Here is a 24,130-nt window from a genome sequence, read left to right as displayed (position 1 = left end):
TTCATCTTTTTTAATGGGTCATAAAATGGCAGTCTTTTATTGGATACTCATAAAGTAAGGAGCAAATGAATACTTTGCAAATAGGTTACTGTGGATTGAAATGTCAGCTGTATTTCACAGGGTATGAAATTCTTTAGACCAGACCTGTGGTGACATATGGCAGTGGGCCACGTTCCTCTTCTGTAACAATAAAACAGCAGTGGACATAAAGGAAAGAAAGAATTGCAATTGTTGGGTTTTCTCAAGTTACATTTTTTGGTAAATTATTTATTAGAACGGCCAGCGGGCCATGACTGACACAGGTTAAAGTTGCTAGAGTCTTGTAGTTAACTTTGGTCATGAATAAGGACGTTTTTTAAAAGTTCTTTTCAGACTAAGTTTTCCAGGATTGATTCCCAACCAAAAAGCAATACTTCACAGATGAAATACAGGAAAATCCCTTCCATATTGAGCAAGGGCTATGAACTGTAAATAAAACCCACAGTTTTTCCTATTACAGTGAAATAGCTTTAAAAGTATGGACCACTGGAAAAATTGCACATTAGACCTGTGGTACTTAAAAAGCAATAGACTTTGTGAGTATCTGCACAGCATGTTAATTACACAGGCTTATTAGCTCAAGTTTGCCATCTCTTTGATTCCGCTTTACTCCAGTGCTGTGCCAGAAGTGATCAGAAGATAGGAATGAGCATCCTGGCTAAAAACCTTAAAAAGATGCTGGATTTGGGGACTGCTGCGTTTTTGAGGAACAGTGTGAAGGGCTGCACTTGCCTTTCCCTGGAGGCTTGTTCCCGCAGCCGTGTTTTTCAAGCTAGACATACAGAAGCTGGTTGACTCCTTGTGTTCTTGGGTATAACTGCAAGAAGGCCTGGGTATTTGTGCACAGCATGAGCGAGCCTCGATTAGTAGAACCTCTGATTGTTATCCTCAGGGTCTGCTTCCCTTTCCCGTGACAGATGTAAAAATCCACACCGTGACTCACACAGAATGTCTCACACAGCAGAGGTGAGGTTTGAGCTGGACATTGGAGGATCTCTTCCTGGGTTGCTACAGCAGCATCAACATTTACACTTCCTGATTCTTGGTGGGTTTTATTCAGGGTTGACCTGAGGAGATATTCTGTTATGCAGCAGCTGTCAAGAGCTCAATGCTCGGTTTTGTTCTGTGCTGGTACGAAACTAGTATCAATCTAACCTTTCCTTGCAAAAATAGGGTTGTGTCAAAATGTCTGTTTTACTTCAGGGACAGCCTGCCCTCGCGTGCATAGCTGTGCTGTTTGGGTGTGACCAGATGCACAGTGAATCGAGCACAGTGAGGGTTCAAACATGGGCCTCACATGCCAGCATGGTCTTTCTTTCGATGCTAGCGTGGGACACCAACATGTTCTCTTCTATTGTCTCACTCTCTGTACATACCTCAGCAGAAGGAGAGGCAATTTTCCTTGAATCTTTGGAAAGCAATTAAGATACTATGGGTGTAGTCACGTAAATCACATAAATAATTGCTGGGAGATCTGGCCATACAGACTTATAAAAACCAGGCATTTAGAGCCTGTGGAGACATTTTTTAGGCATTTCTGATCACCTCCACCAGGGAGACTGAAGGTATGGTCTTATGACCAGCTGACCAAAATCTGTGCTGCTCCTTCCCTCGTGAGCTAAGCCTGTCATGAAAAATCACTGCAGTCTCATAACCCTTTAAATTGTATTCCTCCAGTCTACAGAAAAAAGTATCAAGCAGAGACCCAAAGATTTAGAAATGTTATATGGTGACATAGGCTGGTTCAGCTCTTAGGTGATTTGAGCTTTACTGAAGGAACCTGACACTCACAGAATACTGACAATCACCAGTGGGAAATGAAGGTACGTGAAAAAATAGAATCATTGCTGAATGTCATTTCACTTTCAAAATACTAGCAGTTTATGCAGAGTGCTCAGCTAAAAGACTCACACATGTGGACAGTTACCAGTGAACATTAGATGTATTTATGTATATGTCTTTCTCTTGGATGTTTGTGAATGAGTGAGTAGAAGAAATAGGGCACCTAGTTTTTGGAACTCCAGATTTGAAGGGGTGGTGTTTATATGAATCAGAAATACACGTAGCCCATCAAACAGGTGGATGCTAAAGAAATGAAAAAACGCGCTTCTTATACCCTACAGACATGACAATTTCAGGAAAGAAGTGATTTTGTATGTTGACAGGCTCACCCTTTTGAAGATGAGATAATTATCTGTACGAGTTCACTCTGTGGCTTCTAGAACCGAGCGACTATGATCAACTCCTATGAAAAATCTCAAATGGCTCATCCCTGCAGCTGTGTATCAGAATGGAAGTTGATAGGGAAACCGGTTGTTCCTACTGCATCGTATCTGCGCTGATAGCTGATGTGTTCAGTGAGCCTGTTCCTTGGGATATTTGTCAGACTGTCTGACAGCTAAAGGTTGGGGGAATGCAAAGCTTGACAGTAGCGAGGTGACACGTGGCACCAGGGACTCGAAACCTGCTCTTACCGCAGTCCGTGGGAGTCAATGAGCTGTGGGCCCGGTTCTCATTTAGACACGTGTGTTATTGGTGGCCTTTTCTGGGCCTTCTATATTGCCAGAACGGTGCACAGAGGTGTTGCTTAATGAGGATCAGATCTGTAGACCTCACTGGCAGCAGAGTTCAGTCCCAGAGGGTGACAGGAGCTTGCTCAGTGGCACCTCCTAAAAATACGTGTAAGCTCCCCATTTTAGTAATGGTCTGTAATAACTGGCCTTCGGTAATTGGCCTGAGCAGACTTTGCGGTACGCTTCTGTTCAGTTAATGGCAAGTTTCTTCCTGGGTGTTTTTGCCGCACTGAGCTTTTTGTGCCACTTTTGAGGATCTGTTTCCACCAACTCACGCACTCTAATAGGAATTATTTATTTGTCATTTATCTGGTGCCTGAATGTGGCTGTGTTCTGAAGCTAAGAAAAGACAGCTTAAAATGCCGGAGTTGTGTCCCCGTGACCCTGCCCGCTCAGCACACCACCCCTCTGGGACTCGGGCAAGTCGTGCAAGAGAACGGATTACAGACATCCCTACTCACTGTTTTTCTCCTAAATCCCAGGTAAAATATTTAGCTAAGTGAATAGAGCTGGAACGCAGCTCTCAGGCCTGTACAGCCAAGCAAACGTTTTTTGGTGGGGCTGGAATTTAAAGCTGCCTTTTCTAGTAGAAGACAGTAAGTGGTAACATTACCACTTCTCAATCCATCAGGGAATCCCTGTTTGAGTGGAGCTTGCCAGTGGACGCAAACGGAGGCCAGCTCTGTCTTGCAAACAGTAAGGTGTAAACATGGGCATTAGTCCACTTAGAAATCTTAGCTATTAACAAAATTTTTCATACAACGTAGTGAGTTCTAGGAAATTTCAAGATCCACAAGATACCTGGGCAACGATCCTTTTCTTTAGTATGGGTTAAGATGTTCTTCTGGACTGTTTTATCCAAATGTCTTTCAGGTTCCTGTTTTGCTCAATTTGCTAGCAAAGACCATCTGAAAATACAGCTTCATTTCTTAATAGCTAAATTAGACAAATTTTGCCTGTTTCAGCCAAGACTCATCAAGCTCACAGTGGCAAATAGCGTTAACTGTGGTAGCTACAGAACACTGCTAGAAAAAGACTAATACAGATGTTCCATACGAAGGCAAGAGAGAACCGTCCCCATAATTTTAAGAAAATAATGCATATCGCAGCCAGAGTATGTAGTTTGCTGCACGACACAGGGAAGGTAGAAGAAAAAAGGGTGACTTTTGCTTCAAGCTTTAATGCATAAGAGAGAAACAGAGAGAGAAATTTAACAGGATCGACTGTTAGGTCTTGAAAGCTGGACTTTTTCTAGGGAAGTCAAGAAAGCCCAACACACAAGTCACAGGTCCAGGAATTCCTAAGACACGCCGTCTCACACACTGAAACAGTTTGTGTGAAATGCAGTATTTTAGTGAGTTAAAATGTCCACCTTCAGGATAAGTCACGATGCGCACCTAGATTTTTGCTGACAAACCTGGCAGGGTGTCAGGGGGCAGCCTGGAGGTTGTTGAGTATAGGAAGCATTGCTGCAAAAGAAGTAATTTGTTTCCTAAAGGTCTAAGGGATATGTGGAAGCCTACTTTTATGAAGATCTGTATGAAATAATTTATATTATCACTTTAGTGGACTTAGCGGGTTTTTTGTGTAGGCTTTCTTGTACAGGAAAATGAAATTAAACATGAGTAGCACTTAGAAGTACTGCTAGCATAGCGAGAACATGCCTCAACAGTACTTTGCTTCTCTTCTGAAGTTTCAAATGTGTTTTATTTCCTACTTGCTCAACTGAAAAACATGCGAGCCCGAGTAGATGACATTTCAGATAGTGCCTGCTAGTGCTGGCAATGGTAGTCGGCCACCAATGCATCTTCCTTTTCAACCATGTGGGTTTGGGACTGGTAGTAGCACGTCACGCACATCAACAACCTGCCAGAGGATAAAAACCATTGTGAAATGATGGTAGAAAATATTCCTGACTGACAAGAGCACACACGGGTCAGGAGGAAGGATGATATTGCCAGGCAGCAAAGGGAATTGATTGGACAGCAGAAAAAAACGCATAGGAAATGGAGGATTCACATTCACTTTTTAAAAAAAAAAAAAAAATGGGGAAAAAGCGAGCATCTGAAAGCGTTTTGGAAATTCAACCCCAGTAGCTGGCAGCAACTGTAGTCAGATTGTGGCCAAGTCCAGCAGTTCTTCACTAATGCACAGGCAGAATTATTTTTTATCTCCGTGGGAGTTTTGCCCAACAAGAGACTACAGAAATGGTTCCAAACAAAGATAAAAGAGCCGAGGAAAACCTACAGTGTATTTAGACACAGTTAAAAATTATCAGAAATCAAGTCAATGCAGGAGATATATAAGGATTTAGGTTCTTAAAGAACATGGTACGTTAATTTAAAAATCAAAATTACTTTGTGTACTACATTTGGATTTAGAGCAGTTGGAAGGGTTCTTACCGTGCTAGCAGGCTTTGAACCAATCAATATAATCCCCATTATGGCATCGGTCAGTGTGAAGGCACCCACCGTTACTTAGGAAAGTTCAGAAAAAGTAGAAAGGCTGAATAGCTTTTATGTTCAGGAAACGTGACCTCAGTGAATGCCCTTTCTTGGGCATAACCAAGTTCAAAACTTGGTGCAGAGCCTGTGGCTTGTTTCTCTAAGTCATGCTTTAAAAAGACAGGGCTAATTGGGGAAAACGAAACATTTAACAGAATAAATCTTTCCTCTTTGAATTTGTGCTTCACTGAAAAGTTGCCATCCAAAAATACTTGTGTGCGCTGTGGATTCTTCAGTATTTATGGACTGAATTCAGTTATTCCCTTCCAACTTGAGATATTTTATGATTCTATGATTCAGTTACACCTATACAGTCATAGTTAATGCAGTGGTATGACCAGGGTGCAAAAGGATGTGATCCCAGGACACCGGAAAGAGTCACGTTAATGTAACTGGGCTGTAGGTCAGTGACTTGGACAGAAAAACGCTTCGTGTGGTATGTTTATGATGCGCAACTCTCCAAAAGGTTTAAGAGTTCAAACACACAAATTTCTTCAGGGACACCTGTCAGGATCTGGGCTGTGTTTCTACAGCACAGCGTCTATGTAAGACCTTCTCTGATCAAGAAAAGGCACGGCGTGAAATCCCCTCACGCTGCAGTCAATAGGATTGTTTTGCCAGTCAAACTCGAGCAGAATTGTCATGCTGAAATTTCCCACAGCATTTCTCATTAAAGTGGCAAAGCAAAACATTGAAAATAAAAAAAAATAATTAAAAGCATCACATTTAAAAAATTCATCACTAACAAAAGTTTTGGTATAGTTTGCTTTATTTAGTGCGTTGGAAGGGAATTGAATTAATTTTTTATTTTTACCTGTTCTGATTCACTTATTCCAGTAATAATTAGAAGTAAATTAGAGTTATTCTTTCTGTAAGATCAATTATTCATAACACAGATCATTTAAAAATTAGTTTAGCGGAAGCAACTTACTTAATTTTTACTAAAACTGAAAAATAAATTAGCCAAATTAGTTAAAATAGCTTTGAACTCCATATTGACTAAAGCATTTGTGCCAGAATAAGAATTCATGACATATAAGAATGGTATAAATGATGAATCATTTTAGTTCATGGATATCTATATTTTAATTTAATTACATCTATGCATAATATAAACTGTCTGAATCTTGGGAATCCAAGCCAGAGAAGCTGAAGAGTCTTCTTATGTTTAACATTCACCATGTGTTGTTTTCTTCTAGGGTTAATTTGTAAAATGTAAAACACATACTATTTGTATGCAGTGTTTATGTACTATTTATAGAAAGTCTTGACTATTTATAATTATCCGACACTTTTATCCATAATGTCTGCATATGACTAAAGAAATGTTTATGGAACAGACAAAACAATGTTATTTTTACAGTTGAACTTCAATTCATTTTACGTAAAACTTTTTGGAGTATTTTATGCTACACGTAATAGAGAAGGGAGAGCTCTCTATCGAGAAGACTAAACTGATTTCCAAAGAGTAATCAACACAGTACCCGCGGGAGACCGTATTGTTCATTTTAAGCAGCATAAATTGAGGAAAAGAAAGCTCACTCTGAAATGACCAAAGATTGGTTTCTGAAAGCCACAAGGTCCAACCCTGTAGCAGCTAAAATATCTTGATCACTTAAAAGTCATCAGAGGTTTCTAGAAATGGTAACACAAAGTAATCACGTTAGTTTTGTGATTTCTGTGAGGTCACTTCTGATGTCGAGTGCAGCTCAGAGGCCCCCACTCCCATCTTCCTCTCTTGGAACACTTTCTCTGTTGAACAGAGCCTGCACGTACAAGTGCCTCCGTAGCACGTATGCGCTTTTATTGACTGTTTTATGGCTGCTGATTTTTTTTTTTTTTCTCTTTCCAGAACTCTGGAAGTTTTGGTGAGTTTGAATGAAGGGCAATCTTTCATGTCCAGCTCATTAACAATCACCGCTTCAGAGTGTGTAAGTAAATGGCTAACATCATTCAATGTAAAATCCTGAAATCCAGTTTCTCTTTTGGTTTTACCACTGCATGACCTCTCAGTGCAGAGAACCTCAACGCATGGCAAGTCCCATTAGATGTTTAGAATGCACAAATCCACCTAACTAAAAAATACACCTGTGCGGACACGTACAGAATATACCTAATTTAATGATACATGATTTCTTAATATGCAGGTGCATACACATACATATGTCCTAAGTCGCTTTCTCTATATTTTGAGACACGCTTAGAATCTGTTTTATAACACCGCTACGCGCAACAAAGTTTTCAGCTGTTTTGAATTCCCTGATGAAGTGTGTGGGGCAGGTTACAGACAAGATTTTTTTCTGCAGTTATATAAAACAATTCCCTTAATTCTTCCCATTAAGGTGCCAAACAGCTTTATTTTAGGAAGATCTTTTTTTACAGAATTCCGCATAAGTGAAGTATTGCTCTATGTATCACCTGAGACTTCCTAATAACACACGAAAGCCATCTCTTATGTGGCAGGCTTGGAGATTTACCTTTGCTTTCTGACACAGGCTCTGTTATAAGGGTTTCTCCTTTCATTGCTGCTGCATCTGTTTTGCTAGCTGCTTCAGGGGCTGCTGATTTAGACCATATGCAGAACTATATGTAGAGGGAAAGCCCTGGAATTCTCCCAGGCTACCTCAGCTGGCTCTGCCCTGAGATCCAAGCAGTATCTGTGCATTCCTTGTCTGTGCGGGCCTTATATTTTTCTATAGCTTGTGAATTGTATTTTGCTAAATATATTACAACAAATTACTTGCAGCACAGTGTGCATCTGTGGCTTTCAAAGTATTGGGAAGCTTCCGTGCCATCAGAGACTTGCTCACTATAAATATAATCATGTCGTAAGAGCCAGGTGTGACAGAGTCACCTGGGGTCCCATTCCAGCACAGTTCCACGGAGTAGGATCAGTGGGAGCAGGCTGAAGCTGAGTAGGCAGAACCTTAGGACTTCAGCCTGGGTATGGAAGGTGGTTATAATCCTACAGGAGGATACTAACGCTACGTAACTCTAGATACCTAACATTGGTGCCTGAACAAGGAGTGTAGGCTCTGAACTCTGTTAATCAGGGGAGACAGTCTTTGTCAAAGCACAGGCTGGAGTACCTAATTTAAGCCTAAGGTTAAGGTGGCGTGAACATCCTGCTCTGTTTTTATCATAGGCTTATAGAAAAGAGCTAAAGGGCTTCTAGGATAAACCACGTACTTACGCAGTCAGTGACTTCTAACGTAATATATAAAATTTCTAATCTCACATTTCTGCTCTCCATTAACTTCTTCTGTCTTCTGTCTTTTGTATTGCATAGGCAGGACAGTTAAAATTTTTGCAGTTAGACACAAGACCTCTTTGTAGGGATGGAGGTTTTGAAAACGTGCTGCGCATAGATACCGTGTTTCCTTAAATTTGTCTCATTTAAAGTGTGACTTCAGTGCAGCTTTTCTGTCAGGCATAGAAGCATACAGAACGGTACCTTCTGCTTATCATCATGTATTTTTCCAACAGTATTTTTATCACTCGTAGGTAATTAACCTAAAAGAGAAAAAATGCCATTTTTCTTACATTCATTAAAAAATTAAATACTTGGGTAACTGTAGAAATGGGAGTCATCTCAGTTCAGCCCTTCAGTTTCAAAAAGAAAGCCTGAATGAATTGAGAGCTGAAGAAACACACACTACCCAAATCACGTTTCTCTGTGTAAGGGCCTCTATCATTCGGAAGCATTTCAATCGTACACCAAAGCATGCTGAAGCAGCCTCTCGGCATGATAACGTAAGCACAGTACAGTCACAGGACAATGCTGGAGACTAACAGTAGACTGCTTTTCTTTTTATCTTAGTCCTTTCAGAGAAAGCAGCACATGTTAAGTCTGTCCCCATGCCCCCTTAAAAATTGCTAAGATTGAACAGAGAGGTAAAAACAAAGCATTGATGCAAAGCAGATCATACCAAATTGCTGGGTACGGCTGTCTTCCCTCTGCTGCACTCTAACAGTGCTTCTCTGTGGTCAAAAGTTTTCACTAGCAGGAAACAGAATGAGTACAGATGTGCATTGACAGGAAAAACTGTTGTACTTCTGATCATCCTGGGTTTTTTTCTTTTTTTTTTTTCTTTTTTTTACTTTCATACATGTTGCAGCAAAGACGGCTCCATACACGGAGAACTGCTGTTTCCATAGTAGCAGATGGGCAACTGCAAGAAATGGGTCACTGCTAGAATTGTTCCACTAATTCTGATAGCTGAGCAGCTGATGGCTAGTTGGTATATGAGTTACAAGTTACAGCTTCCCCTAGCAAACACGCATTGCTGCAGTGAAAACAAACAAAAAATATGTTGCATCTAGGGACCAAGGCATGCATCGTACCTGTTTCTCGTAAATGCGTATGCCTCACGGCACCTACATGTACTTGGAATAAAGCTCTGTTTCACCTTCCATTTGCAATGGTGTATCTCCAGTACTTTTCTCACTTTGACAGAATCACTCACGCTGTACTCCAGCCTTAGTGATTCCCTGGGTGGCCCTCCTTTCTTTTTTCCCCAGCTGAAGTCTGAATAACTTCTATTTTCATAAGGTCACTGCTGCTTTTTTCTCAGTGTTGCTCTAAACCAGCACAGCAGCACAGAACACCAAGCGTAAGAATAAAAGCACCTACAGGATGTGGGTTTCAGGTGGCGGGAGAGGGGCTGCTCATTTCTTCATTAAAAGCAGTATTGCTGGAAGCAGTAACGCTCGTTCAGAGTTTCTTAGGATGGTGGCTGCAGGTTCAAATAGCACTGCTACAGGGATTTAGTGTGCTATAGTCTGTACAGTGTGAATGTCCCAGATGTGTGGGTGATAAGCATAAAAGCCTTATCTATGTATTGTTTGTAGAGATGCCCTAAAATTGCACCCACCGCCAATCCATACAGACATGTGTCCTCATGAGAAGAGAAGGGCACCTCTCATCCACAGACTTAGGAGGAGACTTTCCCTGTTTGTGTCTAACAGCTCATTTCTTAGCAGTCAAGGTACCCTTTCTTTTCTTCAAGTTGGGCCTCATTCTTATGTCAAGGATATCATTTCTACATCAAAATGAATCCACTAACTTCAGCAGAAATAATCCTGGCTTGCACTGGGGCACGTTGGGCCTGTTACCCATGACGGAATGACTTAATTTGAACTTAGGTTTACAGGTAGGCAGAAAAAGTAGTTTTCAGAGTTTTGTCACTTTCAATTTAATATGTCCATCAGTACTGCTGGGTTCAGCACACTGTGTTCAGTCCCTTAGAATACCTGAGACTTGCAGGCCCCAGAATATGTAGGGAATGAGAAACATGAATAGCATCTTACCACCTCCTCCCTCTTTTTAGTGTTGATACATCATTCATTGTGATACGCAGCTCCTGTTGAAGCATCCTAGTTTACCTCTGTGTAACTCGTGGAACTGAGGAGACTTACAACGGAGGGTGTCACCGAACTTGTGCCAAATACAAATTTGGCAAAGACGCCCTTCTTGATCCTTTGTGAGGAATTTCTCGTAGGCAAGAACAGGATCTGACAAGTGGGAACAATTTGTTTGGGATTTGTATCAGTCAGTAGGAAGCTGTTTTGGGGTGAGTGGGAAAACCAGGCAGCAGTTATTTGCAACATCCACTGACGCTGTCTTTCTGCTTTCTTCGCAGTCTAGCGGAGTAGCAGCGCTTATTGCTGTTCTTGTGCTGTTACTGTTAGTGGCACTCGGTCTGCTCTGGTGGTTCTGGCCCCTCTGCTGCAAAGTGGTGAGTAAAGACTATTAGAAAAAGTCACTGAATGTGTGACTCATGATTATAACTCGCACCATGTTGGGAAACACAGATACCAGAGGAAATAGGTGAAGTAACAGGAGAGCTACATGTGACATAAGCCATCCGTTGGGGGAGTTTTCTTTCATTAGTGATACGCAATAAACTGAAGAAGAGACCAGCTTCAACACTGTGGACTGCACTCTTAGCAGTGCTTCTGGCTTTCTGAGACCTGCACACACATGAACCAGCATCAGCATTCTGTGAAATCTTTGATAAAAGCTTTTTCTCTATTTGAAAGTTGTTGGCCATAATGGTATGCAGATGTTATCCTGCAATCAAGGATCATTTTAAATGTACTGTCGCTAAAATTGGTATTTCTAGTCCATTATGGGCTCTCAAGTTGGAAATCCCTTATTGTCTTAATAATCCCTTGCACACATTGCATCTCTCTTCATCTGAGTGCACTCATTATCCTTCTAGCAGCAGTCAGCAATGCTGTTTCACTAACTCCTTCCATCTCCTTGCATGTTGGGGTTTTTAAATTGGTGAAGTCTATTATTCATCCGGTTTGACGACAGCACTGAGGACTTGGGAAGTAGAGATTGCTTCCAGGCTGTTACTGTATTCCTTGTCTTGTGTCCTGGTTTTGGCTGGGATAGAATTAATTTTCTTCCTAGTAGCTGGTACAGTGCTGTGTTTTGAATTTAGCATAAGAATAATGTGATAACACACTGATGTTTTAGTTGTTGCTGAGCAGTGCTTATACTAAGTCAAGGACTTTTCAGCTTCCCGTGCTCTGCCAGGTGCACAAGAAGCTGGGAGGGGGCACAGCCAGGACAGCTGACCCAAACTGGCCAAAGGGGTATTCCATACCATGTGATGTCATGCTCAGTATATAACGGGGGGGAGTTGGCCAGAGTGTGGCAATCGCTGCTCGGGAACTGGCTGGGTGTTGGTCGGCAGCTGGTGAGTGGTTGCATCACTTATTTTTCCCGGCTTTTGTTCCTCTCTTTCTCTCTCTTGTTGTTTTCCTTTTCATTACAATTTATGATGATGATGATGATGAAGAAACTGTCCTTTTCTCAACCCATGAGTTTTCTTACGTTGCTCTTCCAATTCTCTCCCCCATCCCACTCGGCGGGGAGGGTGAGCGAGCGGCTCTGTGGTGCTAGGTTGCCAACTGGGGTTAAACCACGACATCTTGTCTCGAGCTTGTGGAACCTGGGGCAGCAGAGGAACTGGCCTCTCGCCTGACCACGCTGATAATCAAAAGCTTTGGTGTAGTCCGTCAGGCCCCAGGCTATCCTAGGGCAAGATGTCCTCAGCCCCCATCTGCATCCTCACGGTCTGGGGTTTCTGAGGCAAGAACTATGAGTTCTTCTCTAATAAAAAGACTCTCTTCTGTCTCTTTCTCCCCAGTACAGTCCCATCAGAAATCTAGGGAGGTTGTTAGTCGTTTTACTTCAACTTCATTTTATATCATGAGCCTTCCTGTGGAAAAGGAAAATTTGAAATCAGTAAGAAGAAAGCTTCCTATTTTCTTATTTTAAAATTATTGGTTAACCTTGATTCGTAGACCATCTTCACACTTCTTACTTTCTACACTTTCTGTCTGTGGAAAGCCGCTACAGCTAGCCATTTCACATAGATCTGTCATCTGGGGCAGGGTGAGAGGGAGATGGAGGACACGAAGGAAATAATATTGCAGCAGACTTATGCTGGTAGAAAAGCAAACATTTCGTGTTTCAAAGTCTAGTTATTTTAAAAATACACATGTAAAATACAATTCAAATCCTTAATTGAAGCCAAGTAACTTTTTTGCAGTGTCTCCTGTCAGCTCATTACAGACATACTTTGGAGTGAGTTGTTTCACTACTCATTCATCGTTGTTGAGAGGGATCATATCCTTTCTCGAGCTGCTTTTCTGAAAGCAGCTGCTTTTCTTTTGTCCTTTTCCTGACTTCTCAAGTTTTTCTTTTTTTTTTCCCCCAAGACAAACACACTTCCTTGTGAGTCGACTGATATCAGGAAACGTAATGTTCCTTTAGTTTGTCAGAGATCTCAGAACGAGTTAGCTCACTAAAACTCTGGGTTTTGTCACTAGCTGAATATGACTGTCAGAACATAATCCATGCGTCTCTAATTTATGTTAGCCCAGAATCAGTCTTTTACAGTTGGAAGTGCAGTCGATCACATCATATTCAGTTGCGCATGCAGTTTTGCCAAGTGGATGTTTTTTTTTTCAGCTTCAGGTTTACACATGTACAACCTAGTGAAAAAAATCAAAATACTCTTCACTTTGGTCAGTGGTCAGTTCCCATGGTATAGTAAAACTTCATATACCATGCATTTTCCTTTCATTACACTAAAGAGTGATGGCAGTATCTCAGTCTCTTGAGAGCAGGAATTCTCTTTCCAGTGATTACTCTGTAATGACAATCAGTAAGGTGCTTTCTGGATTTTTTTAATGTCAAAGTCCTACATTAAAAAAAAGTCAAATGTATAGTTCTATAGTATTAATTTCCATCCCTTTTGGTAGTTATGCCAGTATAATACATTAAAATATTAGCTGCACCAGCCTATGCCTGTTGTAAGCGAAAGGAGTTCAGTTTACATTACAAGTGTACATCAACACATCATGCAGAGCTGTGGAGGGATAGCTAAACTAGGACCCAATTAACTGAAACAGATGCCCTTTATAACGAATTGTAGGGCAAAGATACTACCTTGGGTGCCAAAGATGCACCGTGGCATTAAGGCAGGGTTCTGTCTGGGCTTATCTCCTGTGTGGAGCTACATCTCCACAAAGAGCTGCGCTGAGCTGTGAGAAAACGTCCCTTTTGCTTTGTGCTTAAGTCTGTTCCTCCCTGATGTTTACTTTGAGGGATAGTAACTTACCCTGAGCATCTTTTCTGCATATAGTGTTTGGTACAGGAGTAATTGGCTATTTCTAGGGAAGTCTTGAGCTGTAGATTGGTAAGTTATTACCAAGAAGCAGCTTGACTTCTATGGGAGCAATAAAACCATGGCACTTTAAATGTTAGTGCCCTCTGTTGTTTCCTCCCACCTCTCATGGCTATTATTTGTTTCTTTAAAAAGAAAAGGTAATTTTAGGACTCATTGCTACAACAATATTGAGTTCCAAAACCACATACTGTTGCATTGAACCTATTACGAAATACTGACTCTTCCTTTCTTTTTGTTTAGATGTCCATTTCCTCAGATCATTATACTGTGCCTCCATTCTTTTCCCTCTCTCCTGCACCTGAGGTTCTCACATTGCATGTTATTGCCACTTCTGGCTATGTAGTTTTGGGCTTTGGTGCCAGTGTCCTTGACAAGAAAGGCAGCATATTAGGGCCAGGCAGGACCTCCTCTTCCCCTCCTCCGCTTGCCTGGCAGAGTGGGGTGTCTGGTTTCATGGGACAAAGAACAGGAGCAAGGAAGAAAGCAGCAGCCCTCAAACCTTGTAAGCATCCCATGCTTCAGAATCAAATGGAAGAAAGAGAGGCAAAAGGTATCGCGGACAGAACAGAATGAGCGTCCGGAGCCACACGAGCGCGTGATCCCCTCCACCTGCAGGCAGAGTGGTGAGCTTCAGGTGGTTGAGACATTCCACTTCATCCTTGCTAGGACTCAGTCTTGGCAGCGTTCCTTGCTACGAGGTCCGTATACACTTACAGGTTGGGGTAGGGGGACTCCTTTTTCTTTTTCTTCCTCCCTCTCGCCCTTTTTTTTAAAGGCAGTTCACTGTTGACAGTTCTTTCACTCTTCCCTCAATATCAGAACATATGATCGCATCAAGCTGGCTTCAGGCTCTGGTGCTGACATTTCCTAATGCCCACATCATGTGAACATTTGAAAAGTGTTAATGAGCAGATCAAAGGGACTGTTGCCTGAAGCAACTAACTTTTTCTCTTTCTTTTTTTTTTTTTTAAGAAATCGGCTCTCCTCCAAACTCAAGTCTTCATTCTTTGCAGCTAAATAAATGAAATGCAGCCTTGCCTGGTGATGATGATAAAACAAAACAAAATTAGGAAGTAATCCATCTCTACATGGGGTTAATAAGACAACAGCATTATTCAGTCTCTTCACTATTTAAACAATCTGAATCAAGTTCAGGAAAAATTAATTTGCAGTATTACGATCTTCAGTATGTGCAGTTTCATGCTACATTTGCACTGTTTTCTGCCAAAGCTGCACGGGTTCCTCGGATTTCTCTTTTTTAAAAATGGCTTTCTACCGATTTCACTTGAAATATCACACAAGACTGAAAATAATCTGTGTGTGCGTGTGTGTGAGAGAGAGAGTGTGTGAGGAGCCTGTGGAAACATAAGGATGCAGGCATTTACATTCCACTTCTGTCAGCAGGGGTGAGTATCTGCTACTCAAAGTAGATTATTTTCTCACACCACTGTCATGTTTAAAACAAGTTTGATTTTCTGAAGCTATTAGAAATAGCAGCTAATTAATGTATTGGTTAGCTTCAAATCAAGGTTCCCCTATAACTTCAGGGAGTTCAGCAGCTGGCATAGGATTAGATCCTTTGCTCAAGGAGTCAAACAAAAACTGTCATTGACTCGTGACTTTTGAAGCCCAGTGAGGTCCAACAAGTAGAGTTTTTCTTGATTCCATAAATATCAATAGGCGTAGGGCCCAAGCAAACTTTAGCATGCCTCACAAAGAAGTTTACTATGCAAAGTTGTCTTTGCTCGGGAGAGACTGCAAGACTTAAGAATCGTAGAACTATAGAAAGTGGAGTGATAATACCGTTTAATATGCATTTATATAAATCCGCAACCTAGCTAGGCCTTTCCCCCCTGTACAGCTTGCAGTCTTGGCAGCAAAATACATTTTTTTGAGATAATCGTTAGAGACAGGCAAAAGGGAAATAAGAATGGAAATTAAATAAGATAAGGTGACCCTTAATATATTGAAAATACTGTTCTACCGTTTCCAGTCTTTTAATTGCTTTCAATGAGAATTAAATATCTTCATGCTTTGGAGCATCTTGCTCAGCATCCAAGCATCTCTCAGAATCTGTCTCATGATCCCTCTGTGTTGTTGTTTCTTGTAAAGTTAGGGCAGTAATTCCAATCTGGCTCTCAGGAATGTTTCACTAATTAAATAATTGATTTCTGTTAAGTATTCTGAAAATTCCTGATGGGTGGGAAGAAAAAGTATTCAGAAATATTTAAAGAAAAGTAATTTCTGGCATGTTTTTGCAACATCATAGCAGCAAAGGGATGTCTGGTTGTCCATAGTTGACTTTCCAATCCACTCAAAGGACTCTGAGCTTGCTTGATGAACAATTCGGTATCTTAAACCTGAAGCGCTGTGGAAAAATGTTTCCAAGGGTGCCGTAACTTATTTCTCTTATTTGATAGAATTCCTGTATCCAGTGCTAAAAGTCCATCGCTTGTTTAGGCAGTAACTAGTAACTATCTCGGTGGCACTGTGACTTGAAATGTAAACCAAGAAGGAAAACTCTTGATTGTTGGTCAAGAAAAATATGTTTCTTTTACGTATGCTATACATCTGTGCAGTGACATTATTTATAGGCAGTGGTAGAGTAAATGAAAGTACTATAATTAATAGCACAGAGTGAATAAAATAAGACATATTTCAATTAAGGTACTTAATCCTGTAGTAGGAGATTTAGGTGTTTGTCATCATGGGCAGTTTTGGTTATGATTGTATGATACTAAGGCATAGCAGAAACAGACTCCTTTATATTCATGGGGTATTTTTAGTCATTTCTATAGAATATTCAAGCAGAAAAAATGACTTGATATCACTGAAGTACTTCTTTTTAGCTTACAAGCCTGCTTTTCTTGTGGAAAAATGGCTGTGCATTCAGTTTTCATCTTAATAATTTAAGAGGGTCGCTGTCTTCCTCTTCCCCTCCCTGTACTGTTCAGTGGGTTCCTGTCAGTAGCAGGGAACTCAGAGATTTACAATATGTATGTGAGAAAGGGAACAGGAAGAAACTGTACGTAGAGGTTTAAATATAGGTGTCAGTGAATTATCCCAAGAGCGGGCCTTATCCAGAAACAGTTTAAGAAGCTTTGTGAATGTAGCTCCCACTTGCAGGCACTCCACACTGAACAGTCAAGGAACTACATACTTAACTTATTAGACCTGAAATGTGTGATCTACAGAAATGATCTGGACAACTAGAGGCGAAGCCTGAGCTACCAGAAGGCATTTCACACTTGTCATTGCACCAGAAATTGTCCAGCAGCATGGCACAAGGAAGCAGGCACCTTGGCCCTAGATTATGCAAGACCTCACATAGACCTCGGGATGCTTTTCCTCCCAGGCTCGCTAATTAACTCCATAGGGTTTCATCACTGGCTATTACTTAGAATGACTGAGTCTTATCCGGTCAGGAAGCAAAGTGGCAGACACGTCTGCCCAAAGAGTGTCTGCCAGTCAATTGATGTTATTTTGTATTAGACGGATGGTGTTAATTTCCAGAAGGCCTTGATAATCGATACCCAAGGGACTTGGCAGCAGCGGTTGCCAGTTTGCAAGCAGATGTGGGGGACTCAGATGGAGACAGTTAACTCTTTTAAAATTTTCTGTTGGCTTTTGGATGCTGCCAGTGCAATTCCTTATGCTTTTATATGTTTGGCTCTTTCAGGTCATCAAAGATCCCCCTCCACCTCCGTCAGCTCCAAAAGAGGTACGGTATGATGATGCTCCGCTCATCACACAGGTTACACGATACCACTCCTCTGTGCTTTCCTGTGTTCTGCGAATCCGGCTCTTTGTCCTAGCTGCTGCAGAAGAAAGAACTGCCCCATGGGAAGCCTTAAGCTGAGAGCGGGATGGCCAAAGTCCAAATCTCTGTTCTGCCTCAGTCATGTCACTGTGGCATGAATTAAACTCAAATCCACAGAAATATTTAGGGGCTTTATCCCAAGATAGTCGGACATTATTTTTCCCATTCTGCAGCAAAAGCAGAAAGACTGAGTAGCTCTTGTGTAACAGTCTAAAGATTCATGTATGATGTAAACAGCATTTTCCCACAGCTTTGGCATTCCAGACACTGAAGAACCCTTATAAGGGAATTTCTCTCCCTCTTATGGGCAAGAATGCACTAGAGGATCTTCTGGTGTCTTCAGTATTTTTGCCCCTTGGTCTTGATTTAGCCAATTGCTCGAGCGTACTCAAGTGTGCTCTGACAGTTAAGTCCACGATAAGACACACTTCATGGAGCTGAGGCAGCCAAGAGCGAGTTTGACAAAGGTTGGCTTAGGAAACTGTGATCAGCTGTGTAACCTTTATCTGTAGATCTGCTGAACACCATCTGCTGAATCCAAATGAGTAGGGCTGCTGATCTGGCTCTCTGAAGGCATTATATTTTCTGTAGAAGAAGCCACTGCAAATCCTTTTCTTTGTGTGTGTTTTCCTTATTTTTATTAGTGGAAAGGAAAAGGACAAGGCGAATGAATGATTGTCGGTAGCATACACAGTTAGATTCCCCATTTGGACCTTCCTAACGGTCACCACCAATGTTTTCCATGCGAAACATTAAAAGTATTTCCAAACACGACCAGATTTTGTTTGGAAATTGGTAAACACTTCGGGAACTTAAATACCTGATCTTTCACAACTAACATGGGAAAACTTATTCTCTGTGAACTCTAGTGAAATATATTAAAAAGACACTTAGTGGGGGGAAAAAAAAGTATCTTTTTAAAATAAATGTTATTTGAATTTATTGACAGGAAGAAGAACAAGAGCCCTTGCCTACCAAGAAATGGCCCACAGTGGATGCTTCCTACTATGGTGGACGAGGAGTTGGAGGAATTAAAAGGATGGAGGTTTGTACGATATGGAGATGCCAATTCACTAAAACACAAGCTCTCTAAGGCTGCAAATGGTGGAAACAAAGACTTTTAAAGTGTACTGAAAATACAAGGGCATAATGTGTGCTTCCTTCCCAGTGACATAAGCCTTGTAAAATTTTTTACCGTATTGAACAATTTTGACCTCGCCTATGAAAGAACAGCTTTCAGTAGTTCCATTTGACTGGATCTTTAAATAGCTGCCTGAAGACATGCTCTTTCCATCAAGCTAATGAGAAAGAGAGAGTGAGAGCCTTTTCTGAATGTTTTGGAAGAAATTACAGTGAAACATAAGTCCTCCAACTGTGGGCCAGCCAAATGCGCTGACAATGGTGATGCTAAGGAGAAGCCTGATCCCAAAGGAACTCACAGCGACAACAGTGCCTGTCTTTGAAGAGACATGATAGCATCATGTTAATTAAAACAGAATGAAAAATGTGCATCCTTATGGGCATGTCCTTATGTCAGATTTTATAGTCAAGTCAGCCTTTATGGAATTTGCAAAGCAGTTTTCTGCAGTTTTTAACTTCAATCTAGGAAACTGTCTCTGTCTGAAATACCCACCTAGGCCATATTGATATATCTTGATGAAACTTTAAAGGTATTGGCCTAAAAATCAGCTTTGCTTGAGTTCTTTTTAAACACAGCAGAAGAACACGCAAGTGTAAAGCTATGTTGCTTATATGTGTTTCCTTCAGCAGTTCAGAATTGCTAATTTTGAAGAGCTTCAGATTTTAGAAAAAGAAAACATTTTGTGCAGTGCTTTTCAGAGGCAAACTAGAAAGTACTTTCCAACATAAAGAATTACAAGCCTGGATTTCTAACGGGAGCCATGGTGAGCCTCCAGGAGGAGTTCCAGGAGGGGTTCCAGGGTTTAAATCATTACAGTTTGTAAACGGGATCTTGCGTGATGAAACAGAGAACCAATAGATACCTCATGAACACAAGTAACATCAGTATCATAAAGAAATGCATGTTCATCACATGGCAAAAATACAGTATTTCCTCTTCAAAGAAGAGAGCAGAAAGTAATGATTAAGTTAGAAAACTTTTTCATCTGTGCTAGGAATTCTGTGCAGGACTAAGGACTAAAGACGTAAACCAACTGAAATTGCTGACAACACAATCATGGGTTCTTGAAAGGCACCTCATTCTGTGGAGCTGTGTGTCTGTCCTCCGGGACCCGAGAGTACTAACAGATTTCGGGGTTGGGCGCTGCAACATAAATGCCTCAGCATTTGAATATGGAACTTTACCTCTGCCCTGTAGTATCTGTAACAGTGGAGCTGAGGGAGACTCTGGCTTAACAGGCCGTTCCCAGCTGTTCAGACAGAGCGGTATCAGATCTCATAGCTTTCACTGGCTCAAGAGAGCACGTTGCTCGTTTGGTGAATCAGGGCAGAGCAAGTGTGGAAATGAGACAGAAAACAAAAACAGTCTAACAAGATGATGAAGGTGAGCGGGTCAAAGGGAGGTTATTCCTCACCTGACAGTTAAATGTGGTTTCTGTGCTGTGGCCAACGAAAAACTTCCTGGACTAGTCATTACATTTCTTCCTTGTTTTCAGTTCATGTGCTAATGCAGTTGTCTATTTTTTATTGCTTCTCTGTGCTCTATTCTTCTGCCATTCTTCCGGCAGCTTGATTCTTCTGGCAGCTTCCTTGCATAGAGAAAGGGAAAGAATGAACCAGTAAACTTCCGCTTACCGCTCCTGTCCTCCTTCTCTTCGCTTATGTTGTGGTTTAACCCAGCAGGCAGCTAAACACCACACAGCCGTTCGCTCGCTCCCCACCCTGCCCAGTGGGATGGGGGAGAGAGTCGGGAAAAACCAGGACAGCTGACTATATTCCCTTTCAGGGCAGTTACACATTCACTCCTGTCTTCCCCACTAGCTTCACTCCTCTGTGACAATCCAGAATAATTTAGCCAGTGTTGTTCACTCTTCCTAGATCTGTCTTTTGGCATTGTGTTAAAGTTATATGATGTCATTTCTAGACCCGACCCATTACAGGCAGTAAGTTTTTATGTCAAAGTTGTGTTGTCAGACTCCACAAATTCTGGTTTCTTCTGGGTGAAGTCGCTTTCATCTGAAGGAGAAGGTCATTTTGTCAGTAAGGAATCCACCATCTATCTCTAAATGGTTTTAACAGTGTTTAAAATACATTTTAACAACCTCATAAAAAACACCGTAAAAGTACCATTGATCACAGTGAAAGATACAGATGCATTTTAATGACTCAGCAGGGCCTACTTGGACATGAAAGCCCATTCTAATATTGCAGAGAGAGGATTTCCCAGCGAGAAAAAGAAATCACTAAGCAAGCCAAACAGTAAAGTTCAAAGTAACAGAAAGGTTCAAAACAATCCCCCTCCTAAGAAATGATGGTCTGTATTTTACCAAGGTAAGTTATAGTATTACAGACCAAATTAAGCTCTGTTGTACTTTGCTGCTCTCGTTCTCTACATTGAGATTACAGTGGTAAAAAACACTTGCTGGTGGTGATAAAATGACAAGATTTTCCTCCAAGGTATTTCATTTTTCTGAAAGGGGCTAGACTCTGGCTTGCCTACATATTTTCCTCACTTTCCGTGTCAGCACATTCTGCATATGGCGCTGATGAGGATGAAGAAGTCAGACTGCTTCCTTCTCCCATCCTATAGCATAGTTATCCCGGCACATTATAGAGTGTCACTAGCAAGACCTGGAGCAGTCTTCTCCCTCCCTCCGGGAGGCAGAAGGAAGACCAGGAGCATGTCTTTTTCCTGGTGAGCAAAATGATTCTGTGCCCCTTTGCAGTGGGAGAGTTGTTGCATCCCACTGTTTTTCTGCCTACTTTTCAAGTGCTTGAATTGGCAGGGAGCAAGCCAGAACTGACATATACCTACCAAGCAGTGTGCAGTGATGCTCTTAATTCTTTCCCTCAGGGTGGAAGGTCAGTCTTCTCTGATTTTTCTTACTTGGACACTTCTCTTTTCATGCCTGGCACCTCCAGTCAGGAGGTCTCTGAAAAAAACAAGTATGTTGGTGGAGTCCTGCAGTTAACGATTAGCTGTTTTCCAGTAACAGTTTCATAACTCATCAGCATGTCACATTTACCCAAGATACAATGTCAGAATTTTATTTTCTGGGTTCAGGTGTATCAGGTCCTTCTTACAGGCTAGGTTGTAGCAGATGGCATGATCTAGAAAGTCTTGCACTGAAAATAATCTAGGCCAGTTTTACTAAGAACCTTCACACTCCAGCCATAGCTTTTAGATGTCCATCTAAAAAGATATCATCCATCTTTTTGGATGATAAAGTAACAGTCTTGTCTAGGTTTGTTTCCTTGTACAATACAGCAAACATCCTTGCTCAAATTGGTGCACCGTGTTTCCAATTACAAGATGAAATAAGATTACTGTAGCAAGACAAATAATCTCTCTTAGAGGGAAGGTTTTTTCCTGTATTTCCTCTTCACAGCATAATAAAGTACAACCTTTTATGGAAGTGGAAATATGTGCTTGTCTCACCACCAGCAGTAATCCAGGTTTCCTTTCTCTTTGAACCCTTTTTATATATTTTATGTACTTGTGGCAGTGAGGAAATACACATTGCTACATGTTTTACATTTACTTATTATGCAGGTTAGACTGCTTCATCTGTGTTTTCTCCAGTATGTATCTTCTTGCAGAACTACTTGAAAACCTGAGCAGTTTCAAGGAACTTCTGCTAAAACTTGCTCAAGTATTGCCTTCTATCTAAATTGGGGTTCTCAACAAACATGCTGTGTTCCGAAATTTGGAGTGACAAAAATCTAGGCTTTCATCAGTGCCAGGTTAAGGTCTCGTATTTTAGGATAAATCAGAACTAGAAATGATATTTTTACATCATTAATTTGAGAAGATTTCCTAGATTTCCTGTCTCCTATACAGTCTGTGTGATGCATGGTAGAGTTTTCTTTCAGTATTTCTCTTGATTTTTTTCTACTGAGAGAGTCATAATTACAAATGTATTTAACTAAGAATGCTTGCCATCAAAAATGAAGAGGGAACATTTTCCTCAGTACCTTCCCTCTTGTTTATTCAGAACTTATTCCAAATTTAAACTTTTTCAGCTGCTTCTGTTATTTGCAACAGTTTCCTTGTCCTTTGCATGCAGTGCATTTACGTCTGAACTCTGGCTTTACTTAGGTTCGCTGGGGTGATAAAGGATCCACTGAAGAAGGGGCTAGATTAGAAAAAGCAAAAAATGCTGTGGTGAAACTCCCAGAAGAACCAGAAGAACCTTTTCATCCTAAACCACCTAAACCAAAGCCTACCTCACCAGCCATTCAGGAGAAGTGGTATACGCCAATTAAGGTAATCTTTTTAGTCTTCAGTACAATATAATTTTGTACTAAAGGCTGGATTTTGTCTGCCTTACCAGTCTTATGCATGCTGAACTTTTTATATAAAGTTTATAAAGTTTATGAAAAAAACCCCCACTTATTTTTCAAGTATTCCCATTCAAGTGTAATGTACTAATCTCAAAGTGAACATGTACTCAGGATGAATTGCAGGAGCACTTTTTAGCCCTAAATGCAGTACTTCATCATTTCTGCCACATTCTGTTATCCTTCCCCAAAAAAGGGACAGTAAAAGTACTAAAATCTACAGGGGCTTTATTGGCATTTTGTCTATCTCAATGTATATCTAATTAAGCCTAAAACTACACAGTGTGTAGCTGTTATACTAAGTTTTAAACATACATACTCATTACCAACCAAGAAAAGCAAAAAAATTATATAGAACAATATAATCCAAAAGGTCTGACAAACAAGTGAAACATAATAAACGGCATAAAATAAAGATACTTTCCTCTGTAGATGCCACGAGTCACTTGCACACCCGTAACAAGCTCTTCTTAACAACTGAAGATAGGTCCATAGATACCTTGCTTTAAATGTGTAAGAGCAGAGAATATACAGGTTTACCTGGGAGTATGGATACATCTATTCTGTCTTCACAACTCCTTATAAGTCCTTTCTGGCCACCAGAAAGTCTTGAAGACGTGTTGTCTACACACACACGCAAACTCTGCAACCCATCCGTGCAGAGCGGGATGCTTCTGACAAGCATCAGAGCTGCTATGCATGTTCTGCACAGGCAGCCTGAGCACTCGCAGTGAACCTGCTGCATTCACTACATGCGGGACTTACCACGCAGCACGCATCAGCTGTATACCATGTGCCTAGCAGGGCCGAGGCTTCCCGAGAATGATGAACTTGCTGTGTACATGCTGTAAAAACAAATACATTTATGTGGGAGAAATCCCAGATGGACATGTGGCAATTCAGCCCAAAATACTGGCAAATAAACATATTACTTCTAGATTGCTCATAGTAAACGTGGGTTAGGTCACAGCCACTCCGCTCCCAGCAGAGGTGAGAGTGCAG

The 24,130-nt window shown here is 41.1% G+C and overlaps 1 protein-coding gene across 2 annotated transcripts in view; it reads left to right on the top strand.

Annotated features, from left to right (window-relative positions):
• The window catches only part of ANTXR2 (ANTXR cell adhesion molecule 2), a 125,262-nt gene that overhangs the window by 48,932 nt on the left and 52,200 nt on the right, over positions 1-24,130 (top strand). The window contains exons 11-15 of one of the 2 annotated variants that reach the window (XM_076337498.1): positions 6,969-7,047; positions 10,759-10,854; positions 17,507-17,548; positions 18,597-18,692; positions 22,887-23,054. In XM_076337498.1, the coding sequence (XP_076193613.1) occupies positions 6,969-7,047; positions 10,759-10,854; positions 17,507-17,548; positions 18,597-18,692; positions 22,887-23,054 (481 nt within the window). The remainder of the gene's footprint in view (positions 1-6,968; positions 7,048-10,758; positions 10,855-17,506; positions 17,549-18,596; positions 18,693-22,886; positions 23,055-24,130) is intronic. The other variant, XM_076337499.1, reaches the window with a different exon arrangement.

The sequence above is a fragment of the Aptenodytes patagonicus genome, chromosome 4, assembly GCF_965638725.1.
Source record: "Aptenodytes patagonicus chromosome 4, bAptPat1.pri.cur, whole genome shotgun sequence".
Lineage (NCBI taxonomy): Eukaryota > Metazoa > Chordata > Aves > Sphenisciformes > Spheniscidae > Aptenodytes > Aptenodytes patagonicus.
Note: the sequence above shows the minus strand (reverse complement) of the source record. Positions and strands in the feature narration are given on the sequence as shown.